This window comes from Periophthalmus magnuspinnatus, chromosome 7, assembly GCF_009829125.3.
Source record: "Periophthalmus magnuspinnatus isolate fPerMag1 chromosome 7, fPerMag1.2.pri, whole genome shotgun sequence".
NCBI classification, from domain to species: Eukaryota; Metazoa; Chordata; class Actinopteri; order Gobiiformes; family Gobiidae; genus Periophthalmus; species Periophthalmus magnuspinnatus.
In genome coordinates this window covers 28803281-28819500 of record NC_047132.1, presented here as the reverse complement: position 1 = coordinate 28819500, position 16220 = coordinate 28803281, and the positions used below count along the sequence as shown (strand labels likewise).

Genomic DNA, 16220 nt, shown 5'->3' with positions numbered 1-16220 from the left:
TTCGTATCCTGACTGCGTTGCAAACTAGTCTGAGCTGCTTTTTAACAATGGATTGGCAAACTGCCCTGAACAAATAAATCAATGTTGTGAATAGGCTCTTTGGGCATTAGAAAAAAAACACCAACAGCAGCAGCAGCAATGTAATATTTTGTAGTTGATGTGATTTGCTTCAACTTGAAAGCCTCCTATGGTCTAAAATGTAATTGGTCCGATTTTTATACAGCGCTTTTTTCCACCTTCAAGACATTCAAAAGCGGTTTACATCAAGAAAAAAACACTCACCGATTCAGATGTGTATTCAGACACAAGTTCACGCAGACACCGGGGGCAAGTTAAATGTCTCGTCCAAGGACACAACAACAGCGTTTATCTGTGGACGCTAGAATTACGTCACCAACTTATGGGTCAGTGGATGTGACCAATCAAACAACAACGTTTATGTTGAGAGTGGGATTCAAACCGCCAACCTTCGGATAGGTGGGCAAACGCTACTGTCTAATACGTCACCATTCCTGTAGTGTGCAACTAGCTTTTTGAATCTTTCTATATGAAAAAGTGAATGTGACAAACAGCCAGATTAAAAGCACTTTACAATTATTTTACATTTTTGGGGTATTGTTGTATTTTTTGTTCCAATTACCGTGTTTTCTGGACTATAAATCGCACATTTTTCAATAGTTTGACCGGGGATGCGACTTATACTATATGCGACGTATCTGAGTATATACACGCAACGGCACTCTAGGCTTGTGTACCAGTATCTACTCCTCCTGTACCACTGAAAAATTTAAATTTCAACGTTACGGTAATTTAAAAAACATTTCAGAAAGACTTTTGTTCATGCCCTTAAAAGAAAATTGTATTCTGCTGAGTCTGATGAAGCCACGCAGAAGAGGAAGTGGAAAGCGTAACTTCCTCCAGAGTTGGCAGAGTTGTTCAGGAACGACGAAGATGAAGTTTTCAATGGATTTAGTGACTTGGAGTGCGAGAGTAAACTTGTTGCTTGTTTTTTATTCTTTATTTATCTGATTAACTGTTAATATCTGACGTTAACAAACCAGACACGTGTTCAGTTCTGTCTATACTTCATGTAGCTGAATAAATATAAATGTGTTACGTTAGCGTGCTGTACTGATATTCAGCCTGTTGTTCTCTATTTTATTATATAACTTACCTTTAAAGATAAAATGTCTGTTCTTGGACTCGGATTTTTAAAATAAATTTCCCCAAAAAACGTGGCTTATAGTCCAGTGCGACTTATGTTTTTTTTCTTCATTATTATGCATTTTTTTGCTGGTGCGACTTATACTCCAGAGCGATTTATAGTCCTGAAAATACCGTATATTCTGACCTGAACTATCACGATTATCGATTAACAGAATAATCTTTACACACCCGCTCATGACGCTAACACTGGCATGAACCCTTAGCTATAGCGTAGCACCTAACTTCTGCTTTCTTGTTCTTGTTTTTTTGTTGTTTTTTTTCTAAAGTCCTGTACCAGAAATCACCTGGAAAAGAGCAAATGGCGTCCCGTTTCCGAGCAAAGTCAAGATGAAATACTCCAACGCAGTTCTGGAGATCCCGAGCTTTCAGCAGGACGATACCGGAGGCTACGAGTGCGTGGCGGAGAACAAGATGGGCAAAAACATAGCCACCGGTAAACTGGCCTTTTACGGTAAGCACTGTTCCTCCTAAGATCACAGACTTTCATTTAACACTGGCTTTTGCACAGAATTATGTAAATTTTCTTCTGCTGCATAATGTTGTGCTTTGTGATAACGCCCATTAATGCCAGCCCCTCAATATTTACACGGCACATGGGGAGGTTTTATTGGAACACTGTGCAACCTTTTCTCCTCAAATCACACTTTTTCGAGATTATTAATTAGGCTTTTGTGATACCTTCACAATTTGAAATGCCATTACAATTCACAAATTTGTGCGTGCAGTATTTCCTGAATGTAGTGTATAATCATGTAAAAGTCAATAATGAGTCACTGGCATATGGTTTTAAATTCTGTTAAAGGTTCACTGTGTAGCTTTTATAGTGAAGGGACTGCTTGTCTCTTTATAGAAGTCATTGCTTTGTCTGGAATATTCCCCAGTATGGCATTAAATTACAGATTACAGATTCTTTTATGGCGCAGAAGTACTATGTGTGGGCTCGCCTCTCCACAGTAACTCAGTGTGGTGGTGAACCTGCCAAAAAACGTGCTTGTTTTTATGAAGATGGATACATTTAAAGCCATATTGGTGAACATTTCAAGCAAAGATGCATCAGTTTGGTTTATAGTGAAAGAAAAAGCTAATCAAATCTGTCAACTGGACCGAAAGTTGTAGGAACTTTTACAGCTTTTTGTCCAGTTGATCGTTATACATTTTTCTTTTACTATGGATCATACCCAGACGCCTGAGGGATTACACCGACATTAACTTGGTTTGGTTGTGTCGATGTCTCCTGCTTGTTTTTATGAAGACGTTTCAAACCATATTGCAGGACGTTCGAGGCAAAGCGACAGCTCCATAGAGACAAGCAGGTGGCAAACCAATCCCACCAGAAAATTCACGTAATTCGCCTTTTTTGTTGATGATCACGCCTTTTTTAAGTTTTTTCTTTATTTATTTAATGCAAGACAGACAAATAAAGTGACAAAAGACAAACCAAGACAAAACAAGACATACCAAGACATACCAAGACATACCAAGACATACAAGACAAAACAAGACATACCAAGACATAGTGAGACAAAACAAGACATACAAGACAAAACAAGACATACCAAGACATAGTGAGACAAAACAAGACATACTAAGACATAGTAAGACAAAACAAGACATAGTAAGACAAAACGAGACATACCAAGACAAAATAAGACATACCAAGACAAAACAAGACATACCGATACAAAACAAGACATACCAAGACAAAATAAGACAAAACAAGACATACTAAGACATAGTAAGACAAAACAAGACATACAAGACAAAACGAGACATACCAAGACAAAACAAGACATACCAAGACAAAACAAGACATACCGATACAAAACAAGACATACCAAGACAAAATAAGACAAAACAAGACATACTAAGACATAGTAAGACAAAACAAGACATACCAAGACATAGTAAGACAAAACAAGACATGCAAGACAAAACAAGACATACCAAGACATAGTAAGACAAAACAAGACATACAAGACAAAACAAGACATACCAAGACATAGTAAGACAAAACAAGACACACCAAGACAGACCAACTTGGACATAACATGGTTTGTAGATATAACAGCCATTTACAATTGTATGTGACAAGACTGTGTTGTGTGTGTGTGTGTGATATTTTTGTGACTTTGGAGGGAGGTAAGGTGGAGAGTGCTAGTACTAGTAATTCGTAAGTTTTAAAGTACTTTTTAAGGTACTTTTAACCAGTTTTACCCTATTTCTTAGAAATATACAAAATATGGCTTGTGCATTTACAAACTAAAACAACATAATAATGAAAGCCATGCTGTTATTCCACTACTACTTCCAAATAGGCTAGTGGTGATAAACAGTTGGATCTGTTATACAAAGGTTCCGCATTCTGGCATTTGGCTTGTGACATTAACTGACATGTGACAAAGGTTTAAAAAATATTGGAAGAAAAAGAAAACAAACACAACTTCAGAGTGTGCAAACTGTTCATAGTCTTTGAACTTAACATGAAGAAGACAAAGGCGGCCAAAGGCGACCGAACGGGAGAAACATTTTGAACTATATTTGTTGATACCGAAAGCTAATTATTTTGACAGCTGTTCTGTGAGGAAAAAGGAATGTATTGTAACAGACTTGAGCTTACATCAAAAGTTGACTTCCCTCTTATTCTTCAGTGACATAATGGTGCTATTTGTTCAACAGTAAACTTTTGATGTAATTAAAGTTTGAGCTTTTTTTAAATTGAGAAAGAAAAATAAATTGAGTTTGAAAAAAAATTATATATTGAGCTTCCTCTTAAACCACATAAAAGCACCTCATAATTAAAGAACATTCCATTCCTTCCATTTCAGGTGTAATAAAGATGAAAAATACAAACAAAACAGAGCATCTTAAGACCCGTGAATCAATGTGTAAAACGAACGCACAAAACGTCTATGAAGAGGGAGTATTACACTTCTATGGGGGTTATTAATTGCAATTACATATTTAGATCGCCATGTTATATTTTTTTGGTTTGAAAACGCTATATTTGCTGAAAACTAGTCCAGTCATGATAACAAATTTTGAAGTGCGATATACTATTGAACATAAAGCAGAATTATGCAAAAAAAAATGTTCTAAATATACAGTATAATTTAAAAAAAACATGAGCTGCAATAAATACATAGCTGAAAGTTTCTTAAGTTTCATTTTGGACACTCTGAGACCTTCCTTTGCTCTACGTGCTAAGTCGCTCCCCCTTCAGAGCATCACAATCACAGTACAGTGTATCGTTTTGTCTAATTCTTTTGTATATTCCTGTAAAATGGCCGTGTGGGAGCCCGGGTGATGTCGGCGTGTGGGTTGAGCATTGGCCAGACTCGTACAGCTAACACTAAGGAGGTTTCAAATAGCGCCCTGGAGAGATCGCTAAATTACTCAAACATGCATAGATGACATTTGAAATCTCATGTCTCAAATGTTGTAACATGGTAGAAAGTCGATTTTGCACAATATGCCCTCTTTAAATTCATGATATGATTTACAAAGACCATAGTTTAAGAACAGCTACAGCAGTGGCCTGGAGAACATGAAGGTATTTTTGATCGTGGGCATTATTTCAATTCATATTTTGCAATTTTGTAAAAAATTAATAAATAAATCATTCAAATTCTCTAATTCTCTGTAAGACAAGGGTTAATACTTATCAGCATTAACCCTTTTTTGTCCAGTCCAAATGTAAAAACATAGGGGAAATGGTGATAATGGTGATTCTTGGGTGAAAGGGTTTTATTTGGCATACAATAAATACATATTTGATTTGACACAGACTAAGTATCACATATGTGCATGAAGGAAGTATTTCACCACTACCACACATCACCCCATCCCACCCTAAACCTGCCCCACCCCAGGACCTATAGCCCCCGACTCCCAGGTTCATTAATCAGGTTAAGAAAAAGAATAAATAAATAAATAAATATAGTAATAAAATGAATGAATGAATGAATATTGCTACTACTACTACTACTACTACTACTACTACTACTATTACTACTACGACTACTACTACTACTACTACTACGGTGGGCTTTAATACGTTTTCTTTTTCCCATTCCTTTTTGAACTTTAATAAGAAAAAAATATGTGAAATGTGTATTAAGTGTACTGGATACATGTGTACTGACTTTTTGTGTTATTAATCTGCCTGAAAAAAATAATAAAATAAAAATAAATAAACAAATACAATAATAATAATAATAATAATAATAAAAATAAAAATAATAATAATAATAATAATAATAATTTTCTCATTGCATTTTTTTTATTAAACCTATTAAATCCCACCCCACCTCCATTAGAACATAAATTAAATACTGTTTAAGCTTCCTATTCAATAATAATAATAATAATAATAACAATAATAATAATAATAATAATAATAATGACAATAGTGCTGTAACAGTTTAGTTTTTTGTGTCAGTTTTATCTTGATAAATCTTGTGGCACGAGCTCTTGTCTCATCCCTTTCGCAGTCTGTTGTTTTCGTTAAGCGAGGCCTGTGATTTTTATTAGCACAGACATGGAGCAGTTATACTAACAGCATCCTGCATGTGCATCACTTACTGAATACTGAAATGTGCTGCCTTCCTCGATATTCTAATTTGTTGGTGTGGCGGCGTAACACTTTCTATTGGATTACATAGTTTTATCAGTCTAAACCAAATGAGAAAGCCCCCAGTGACTTCCCCACCAGCTCCGATCTGTAGCATTATCCACATTTTCTCTTCCCACACACTGAGCGACTTAGGAGCACAGCCCAGAACACTGCGCTCTGCTGCCGTACCGCCTCAGAAAAACTGCAGAAAAGCTTTTAACCCAAGTGCCAACTCCCTCTCACAGTCTCAAGTCAGATTACTACATTGATTAGGCTAAGTCTCTCCCGTGATAGTTTATTTTTGCATAAACACTTAGCAACATCTTAGTCAACATCTCTCTCCGCTCTCTGCTTCTCACTCTCATATTAATTAAGCTAATCAAGTCGTGGCTATGCACAGCTAATCAATTTCTGACACGAGATACGAGGCATATCAATCTTTTTGTGTGACGTCCTGACTCTGCTGATATCTAATGTTGCCATAGCTACTTTTTTTTTTTTTATCTTGTTGTGACCATCGGCTTCAAGAGCGACAAAAATCACTTAGTCTAATGCTTAACATGTTCAGAACTAGGTCTTATTGTTATTTTTCCTGTTTTAGAGTTAGATTTTAGCTACCAAAGTGTTTCATTCTACTTTTGCCGTTACATTTAGAATATTTTTTGGGGATAATTCTACTCTTGGGTCATTGTATCAGTGGCATAAATTGTTCGCTTCAATATTATCGTTTAGCGTCGAACTTTTCTTCCGCAATTGGTTGTAAAAAGTGGCTGTTACGTTGTCATAGCTGGGTACAGACCAAACAGAGTCGGTTTTTGGACAATATTTTCAAATTAGGAAAGGGCAAATATGAAAATACAAATAAAAATGTCTTTCAAAGTGACATTTAACACAAAAACAGTAATATTTCTTTCTCCAGAGTTGGAAAACTGCTCCAAACCGCATGCTTTTACTGACGGAAAACTGGCTGTAGACGCCTTAATTAAAAACACCCGAGCTGATCATTGATAATTAGAAATGAGTGAATCTTGATCTCGATTGAATTTTATTAATTGCACAGCTATAAATCAAATCTAAAGGACGTTATATTTCATGTAGTTTCAAAGAGCGCGCAGATTTGATGCAGTTACGCTACAAGTCCATGCCTCGTTAATTAGAGAGTTATCACCGAAACATCTAGAGACGGGGGTTTTGTGAAAGAATCGTTTTAGGGTCTTCGCCGAGTGGACATGTGGAATAGTGATAGACTCCTTCCTCTACCCGCTGATAGTAACTATGCAGCTCTGAGGTCAGCACCTGCACTTTTAACTCTCCTCCAAATCCCACCCACATCAGCCGCAGTCAAACACAGCGGGTTTTAGCTGTAGGGAAGGCAAGAACACAAAAGTTTACAACAAAGCGGAAAAAAAAACTCTTCGCCATTCGACCCTAACCCTGCAATGAAAGGGTCAGTCCTCCAATGTTTTTGTTAAAATACTCAATATGTCTCTGGAGAGGACTTGGGCAGTTGTTTTTACAGACATGGAATAGTTCCTCGCTCCTAATAAAGTGGTCACCAGTAAGTCTACGTGTGACAGGTGAACGCACAAAGGCCATAGTTGTAGTTTATAACTTTCTGACTCGAGGTGAGAGGTTATTCTTTGAGTGCTGAGGAAGGTTGCAATTGAAAACCCTTTTACTTTCATAGTGCTCTCTGCTCAGTCGCCACGAGGTGCAAAACACATTTCAATGATGGAGTTTACACAAGGCAGTACTTTGAGGAGACCCGCAATTGTCTGTGTACTTTTAACGGCCCCCTGTAGTATTCAGTTGTCTAAGAAAATGCTCATTTAGATTAGTGTCGCCCATAAAGTGAGTCAGGGCCCCAGGGTACAGCACTATACAGTTTATGTGGGTCACTGTCTCATGAATTGATAGCCTTGTCTACAGTAACCGGGAATAGTCCCAATACTACTCTTAAGGGGACAAGTGCACATACATATAATTGATACGCAGTGTAAATCAGTTAATTACCGCAACCTTATGCACACACAAGACGTATCGGAACAGTTCGGGTGCTTGTTTAAGTCATATCTGAATCGCTAATGTTCTTGCTTGTGTATTTACATTTTAGTAACTTGCAAAGGTCAAGCAAATGTGTACACACGGGGAAACTGCGTATACTGAATCCATTTTGCGACATAAGCAGGGGCGGCGCTAGAGATTTTTTGGTTTGAGGAGCTATGGGGGGGCTAAGTTCATTTAACATATTAATTTTGACATTTTGAGATGGATTTTACGTGGATGCGAGCACACTTTTCTCCATTTACCATGTTTGCGTCGCTGTTTTAAACTAATTTAAATGTAGTTAGCTCCTGTAGTGATTTATGAAAACTAATATGCAATTCTTCTCATTCGCCACGTTGCATTTTGTTGCCATTTGAACATTTTTAGATGTGCTATGAAAGTAGGGTTAACATCTTTGGAGAAGCTATAGGGGAGCGTTGGCCTTTCTAGGGGAGGCTGGGGCCCCCTCAAGCCCCTCTGCCCCCCTCCCTGGCGCCACCCCTGGAAATAAGTGTTTGGAAATTTAAAAATATAATAAATAAATAAATAAATAAAGGAAGGAGAGGGGAAGAAAGGAAAAGAGGAAAAAAGAAGGAAGAAAGGAAAAGGAAAAAATTAATAAAAGAGAATAGAGACTCAACCCTGAAACTGAATAAACTGAATGGCAAAATTTGTTTTAACTTCATAACTAAACTCACTTATTCATTCATTTTACCTGCTCAATAATAAAACATTAGCTCATTGTAAGCCCCCAGCCCACCCATCAACCCTCGTCAAGCTCTGATCATTGTTTTATTTCTGTTCCTTTTCGTATACTTTGCACCAGGTTTATCATTTTCTTGTCTGTTTCTTTGTCTCCTTTGCATGTTTCTATCTCTTGTCAAGTCCTGTTATGTTTTGTACAATAGTTTTTTGTTTTTTTCTTCCCATAAATAATAATAATAATAAAAAAGAGATAGATTGAGTGAGTGAGTTTGTAGTACATTTAAATGACATTGTTTGGAGGAAAAAATCAAAATCGGCTGTTCATATCGACCCAAATATATCGTCAGAGTTTATCAGCCATCGATTTCTCTGGATTCTAAACAATCGGTATCGGCTACGAAAAGACCCATATCAGTCGATCTCTTGTAGACTTGCTAATAAAAAGCGCAGATTTTGTTTTGTAAGCCTCTGATAAAGGATGACAGGGGGAAGTAAAGTATGAACACAACAAATCACAAAATGGGTGACAGTACTTTATTTTATTTTATTGTTTTCTTTGAATCATTCTTATTGGCCCTGATTGAAAATCCCAGATCCTCCATGTGTCAGACAATAACAGAGCAAAATGTGTTTGATTCAAGATGAGACTTGACTTGGTAAAAGTGTTCTCACTGCGGGGCTAGTATTGATTGGGTATTTTCAATTAGCCAAACTAGGATGAAAAATAAAGGCATTGTGTTCTGAATGAGGGCAAACATTCTTCAGGATTTAGAGAGGGGGGTGTGGAGAGAGCACCTGTTTATTCTTGTGTTTGTTTGAAAAGTGAGTCTTGAGCAAAGTAACGTCTTAAAAATAGATTTCAGAGAGACTTTGACAGAGAAGAGATTCTTGCTAATTAGTGTAAAACAGCAGGGCTAAATGTGTTCATTCATTTGCTTGTTTTATGTGGGTTCGAGTAATAGTAAAACTGAGCTGTTACAATTATACAACATTATATAATAAATACACTGTGGAATCTGTCGGTTTACTGCATGTAATGGTATGTTCCGACTGTATATATCACATGTGTCAAACTCAAGGTCCGTGGGCCAAATGCGGCCCACCACGTCATTTTATATGGCCTGTGACAAAGTAAATTAAAAGGTATGACTGTTTTAAAATGTCAGTTTATCATTAGATACACATTTAAACAGCCGTTTTTTCATATCTATGCAAATCCATATGCAATATTTGTAACTTGAATGAGTAATAACTATAGAAACGGTTATTTAACAAGATTAAAATGTAGTGACATTTATCCTACAGTTACATCTGGCCCTTTGAGAGCAACCGTTTTGTTGATGTGGATCAATGAGTTTGACACCCCTGGTATATATAAATGCACATAGCTAACCTGCTAGCCGCCACGTTCCAAATAGGAAGCGGGGCATGGGCACGCTTCCGGCTCCATCGACTCTGGCTCCATTGCAAAATTGTCATCCCTCCCTCTGTAATTCCTGCAGTGAGCCTCGTTGTTTCGGTCTTTAAATGTTTGTATTAACCCGCGCTACATGATCCTTGTGTTTTTATTTCGCTATTGTGTCCGTAAATCCAGATATGAACATTAATAACAGATAAATCAGGCGCCTTCTATCCTTGAGGTCACCCCGCTAGCCTTAGCAACAGGTTTGATTGACAGCGTTGCTAAGCGCCCGCTCCCTGCTAAACCAGCGCTGCAGGCGGGAAGAGGCGTTACCTTCAACAGCCTCTCTCCAGATTGGCTCTTTGGTTGCTATGATACTCGCGGACAGAATTCCTAATGTGCAACCTGGCTCCAAACTCGCCGCTATAACCGTTAGCCTCGACGAGCTTCATTTGACTGGAGCCGAACGCTACTGCTGACGTCACACTCACTTAATTCACTTCTTTATACAGTTTATGAGCGAGACCAAGAATCCCTAATGAGAACTGCCTGAACTAGCTGTTTGTAAATTCCTTCATTTTCAGCACTATGTTTTCCAATTTTATGTTAATTGCTAATTAAATAGATTTCTTCGTCAGGGCTAAATACTTCTCAAGAACAAACTCCGCAGAATAAGTTATACAACCCAATAAAATATAGTATTAATAATATTCATTTTCCAACAGACTAAGGATATGGCCTTGACTTTAGTGCACATTTGACGAGCGAAATTAAAGCACTTTAGCTGCGTATTCACTGCAGTATACGATGTGTCCACAGCCAAACCCCAGTGGATTCAGACCATGAAGGACACCGCTCTGGCCATAGAGGAGCGTTTGTACTGGGAATGCCGCGCCAACGGAAAACCCAAACCCTCCTACACCTGGCTCAAGAACGGACAGCCACTGGTGCCAGAGGTAAGTCTACATCTGTCTGCAGCACTGCCAAATATTCAAATACATTATATTTTTACAGTGGGAGTAGTGGTGGGAAATATATGGCAAAACTGAGCATATTGTCTCTAAATTAAACAGTTAAAATGCACAGCAAAATCAAGTTTAATCTCCCAAACCAATGTACAAAGCGATATTTCTGCTCTTTTGTGGTTAATTTTATGCTCCATTCAAATTTCCAGTGATATTTCATCCTCAAAAAAGACATTTACAGGCACATTTTAGTAAATTCCACAGTATCTCACCTCCCTGATTCAGTTCAGTTCTTATCATTACTGTACCAGGTCTCTGGAAACCACTGCAGTACCACAAATCTACACTGAGCAACCTCATAAACCAGCTAAAACTAAACAGTATAATTCCCTTAAGTGAATGTAAACACACTATATCTGTCATCTTCTCAGAGCGTTGTAATTGTTTTAATGAAGCCTCTGGTCCTGCACATTTTACTATGCATTTTATTAATTGTAAATGTTAAACGTGTACACAGGCTTCTTGTGAAAATGCGATGCAATCTCAGTGGGACTTGCTGATAAAATAAAATCAAATACATAAAAATATATCCCTGATGCATTGTGAAAATATTTTGATTGAGATAATGCAAAAAAAAAAAGAGAAAAAATAAACATATTAATTTTTCATCATTATCATTATTCGCCTAAGTAGCTTTTTTTTTTTTTTTTTTAAACACAAGGTTTTTTGAGGTTTTCCCAGTCTGGACTCTATGTATTTAAACGTACATATCCTGGTTTGATCCCGGATCCCGAAAACATTTGAAAAACTCATTGTCTAATTATTTCTAGTCGATGTAATATCTAATCTGTCTTGCAGCTGTGTCCAATAATCTGTATTTTCCAGCATCAGTATTTTAAAATGCATGGCCGGGCCCACACATTTGCACTTCTGTAGTTTAACTCACACATTAACTCCTGAAAAGTAAAAGTCTAAAACAAGCAAATTGAGCTTTATGCGAGTTGTAATTTCCGGGGCTGATTTTTTTGCTCAAAATTGCTCTACTTTCTAATTTTAAAGGTAAATTGCCCAGTTTCCATCTCAACCACCTCCTGACATTTCATTTAAAAACCAAATCTCTCCTCTTGCGTTTTCTGTACTTTGTCAAGCGTTGGGGCTGAAACACATTGCAGTTATTCAGCCTACAGTGCCGAGTTCTGCGGCGGTGATGAGTTGTGGATGTAGCTGTCTTCCTTTGGCGCTACCTTTTGGCAGATTACACAGTCTTAGGGAGGATCAGTGCGGTCCCTGTGAGATGGGTCCATTTCCTGTGAATAGGGACACTGGTTGTTTTCATTATTCATGCCGCATGGTAAAGCTGCTGCAGATTTAGGGGACAATGGGCTTAATCTCCAGAGCAGTTTACAATACAAAAGAACACCTTGGTTCAGACCACCGGAGATGCATGCGTTGGCTCCTGCATGGTTTTGATAAATTTAAGCTTCATTTTAGGAGGTTTGGGTAATTTAATAAAAATGCAGCATAAGAAAGGCATTTACATTATTACAGTGTTTTTTTTTTTAATTATTATGATTTAGTAATGGGCAACAATTTAAACATATCATTTATTTATTTATTATTTTTTTATTTGTATGTATTTATTTTTTTAATTTATGCATGTATTTATTTTTATGTATTTATTTATTTTTTATTTATTTATGTATGCATGTATTATTATTATTATTATTGTTATTTTATATATTTTTTGTATTTATTTATTTGTATTTTTTTTTATATATTTATTTTTTTTTTTTTTGTCTTATGAAAAAACAAATTTAAATCAATATTAATTTCCTGAACTTAAACAATGCAGATTTTTTCACTGCTGTTTAACACAAAAAGTCTCTGCTCCAAAACACATGCTTTTAGTGGCCCCTTGATTAAAAATACCCCAGCTGATCTTTGACGATTAAAATAACAAAATCACAATTAAAACATGATTGATTGCTTAGCCCTGCTGTGATCTGATCCCTGTAACAATATGCTGTTTTCATTTCAACACAGAGGGCCTCATTTATCAAGCTTTTGCTCTCGTGCTAAACAGCTAAACGCGCTAAAAGTGGAGCAAAAAACGCCGAGACGCAGTGCAGTTTTGCTCATGTGAGTGAATGAACGTGCAAAATGGGGTGTTTTCTGTTATTTATTTATTGTAATTATTTATTTTATTTTATTTTTTTTACAATTTAGAATACTTTTTGGGTGATAATTTTGATATATAGCTTGGTTTATATATGATATTATCGTTTATTGTCTATATTTACTTCAGCAATATATCGCATTTCAAAATTTGTAATTGTGACAGGCCTAGTCTGATTTATTACAGCTCTGAACACACTTCCAAATGGTAAATCGCATGCAACACACCCACAGATTTCAGTTTATACTCACAATAAGACAATAATTTGGAAGAACGATATATCACTACAGATAAATATTGTGACAAAAGATGATATTGAAACTACTTTATGTCACTGACACAATACCAATAACGCACGATAATGCTTGTAAACCATTTTTACATTTGCATTTATTTTATTTTGTACATTTAGAATACTTTTTGGGGATAATTGTGATATATGGTTTGGTTTCAATATTATCGTTTATCGTCTATATCAACTTCAGCAATATATTGTACATGTACTTCAAAATATGTTATTGTGACAGGCCCCGTCTGATTTATTCCAACTATGAACGCACTTCCAAATGGTAAATCGCATGCAACACACCCACAGATTTCAGTTTATACTCACAATAAGACAATAATTTGGAAGCACGATATATCGCTACAGATAAATATCGCGACAAACGATGATACTGAAACTACTTGATTTCACTGACACAACAACAATAACGCACGATAATCCTTGTAAACCATTTTTTAAACAAACAGGATCATTAAAAGTCATGAGCTGCAACAAATAAACAGCAGAACGAACCAATAATTAGACGTAGACGTTAGTTATTCAACCCTCTACAGCTCCAGTTTTGCAGTATTACAACTAAAATAACAAAAATCTCCGTACTTCGCGAAGAAAATACACCCATGATAAATAGCTAGCCACAAAATATCCTTTTCCAGCTTTCATATATTAAACGATAAGCTGGAATAGTGATTATTTTGACAGACTTACTCGCCGTTTAGGACATGGATTGATAACTGAGTCCCAGAAAGTCACAGTGACATTAAATGACTTTAGTTCTCTCTTAAAAGCGATGTTGCGCAGTGGTAAAATGAAATTGTGATCTAGAGTCTATGAAAACAATGTTATAATCCATTGGCTTTCCCTTTGTAAGTAGTAAATAAACAGCAAAAACATATGGCGATGATTTGTCTCGTCCCCTTACACAATATGTTTGGAGGTAGTACGTCTTTCCCTGAGAGACGGCGCTATCAAAGTGAGTAAGTTGACTGGCAGCGCAGCTATTGGCCGTAGACTTATTAATTGGTGCATTTCATTGTATGCTGAACAAGTAATCATTCACCCTTCTGTTGTGAAATGAAAAAGATTGATATCACACAGTGGGTCTTTTTAATACCGCTGCGTATGACCCCGCCTGACTTTAGCTGACTGCTGCCAGAGCCGGCAAATCTTTCGAATGTTTGGTGAAAATCTCATTGAGCAAGAGCTATTCCTTTATGTGAGAATGCAAATGATGTTTATGATTGTGTCTGGGTGCCTCTTTCTTGGTTCATTACAGAAACAGAGGCTAAATTGAGATTAGCTGATCGAACCATTAGCTTAACAACCGCCTTCAAACAGGACAGATGCAATTACATTCTCCCGCCACCAGTGTCATTACCAACACGTTTTACACGCCGTATGGTATAGGAGTCTTTTTCATATCGCTTTTAGGTGTCAGTCTAGCCTTATTTGCCTTTCAGTCAAGCTAAAGACAATACAACTGCTGCACATTTTGGTTTTTTTCACATTTGCTGCATGCACGCAATTAGGTTTTCTGCATTAAAAACATATAATATCACAAAACGTAGACTAAAAAACATTGATTTCACGTCGGCCTTGTTATCGTGTATGGATTAAGAACCTAAAAGGACACGCAATATTTTGGACCTGACCTCATTTAAAGGCAACACTAACACATGGAGATTGTGGCAGATGACGTTTCACACGCACCTTTATTCCAGTTGGACTATTTAAAGCCGCACATCCAGCCTACCCTCGGAAACAGAGCGCACCAGCTGAAACTTAATAACCATAATTGATACGTTTTTGGTTTTGCAAGTGTCAAACTGAACCGACGATGTTATGTTTTTTTAAAGAAATGTTTTTTGGATTGAACTCTCATACCCCCCTGTATTTAACTGATTTAACAATATCCAAAGTTTTTTTTTTTTTTTTTTTTCAAATAATAGTAATAGTTGAACCCAGCTTTCTGTCTTCAAAAGAAAGTAGTTTTTTAGAATAATTTTCCTTTTTAAGTATAATTTTTTTTCGAAATTTGCCAGACGCGCCAACCATTGAAGTACCTCGCTGATTTTGTATTACTCTATCAACTACAGCAACTGCCCTCCTGCACAATCATTACTCACGCCCTGAAATGATTAGCTAAACAATATGCAGCTCATTTTATTACCCAAGCCCCGAGTGTGAGAATATCTCCAACGAAACAACAAAGAACGCGTCTTGTGTAATGTACCGCTGTGCTGAGAAAAAACTTTATTTGTTCTCCAATTTACAGCACCAGTGTTCCTTGTTTGATCGACGCCCGGTGGTAGCGCCTTGAAGCCAACACGCTGCTCGTTGCTCCTTTGCCCTGAAGCCTGCTGAGCCAAGCAAGAGCCACCTTTTTAGACTTTTGTTTGTAATTGCTTTTCTTTTATCCCGTTTTCTTCTTCACAGGAAAGGATCCACGTTGAGGACGGCGTGCTGTCGGTAACGGTGCTCACGCTGTCGGACGCGGGCATGTACCAGTGCGTGGCCGAAAACAAGCACGGAGTCATATACTTCGCGGCCGAACTCATGGTTTTAGGTACGGACGGCATTTTATCTGCGCGTCAGTCAGATCCTCCAATCAGGATTTGAAAGGTCATCTCACTGTCAGACGCAAAGGTTGTACAGATTAGCGGGTAATGGGGTCAACGCGGGGGCGGTTTTGCGGGGTCAAATGCATTTTAAAAACATTTGTTCTTCATCGTGGACTTGAGTGTCTTTGATGTGCGGGGATGGTAGTCGTGGCATTCAGAGCGCTCAATCTTTTCCGTCAT

The 16220-nt window shown here is 37.2% G+C and overlaps 1 protein-coding gene across 1 annotated transcript in view; it reads left to right on the top strand.

Moving 5' to 3' along the window:
• LOC117373460 (contactin-3-like) overlaps positions 1-16220 on the top strand; it is a 102687-nt gene that overhangs the window by 39315 nt on the left and 47152 nt on the right. The window contains exons 7-9 of the mRNA XM_033969494.2: positions 1494-1678; positions 10812-10948; positions 15856-15985. Of these exons, the coding sequence (XP_033825385.1) occupies positions 1494-1678; positions 10812-10948; positions 15856-15985 (452 nt within the window). The remainder of the gene's footprint in view (positions 1-1493; positions 1679-10811; positions 10949-15855; positions 15986-16220) is intronic.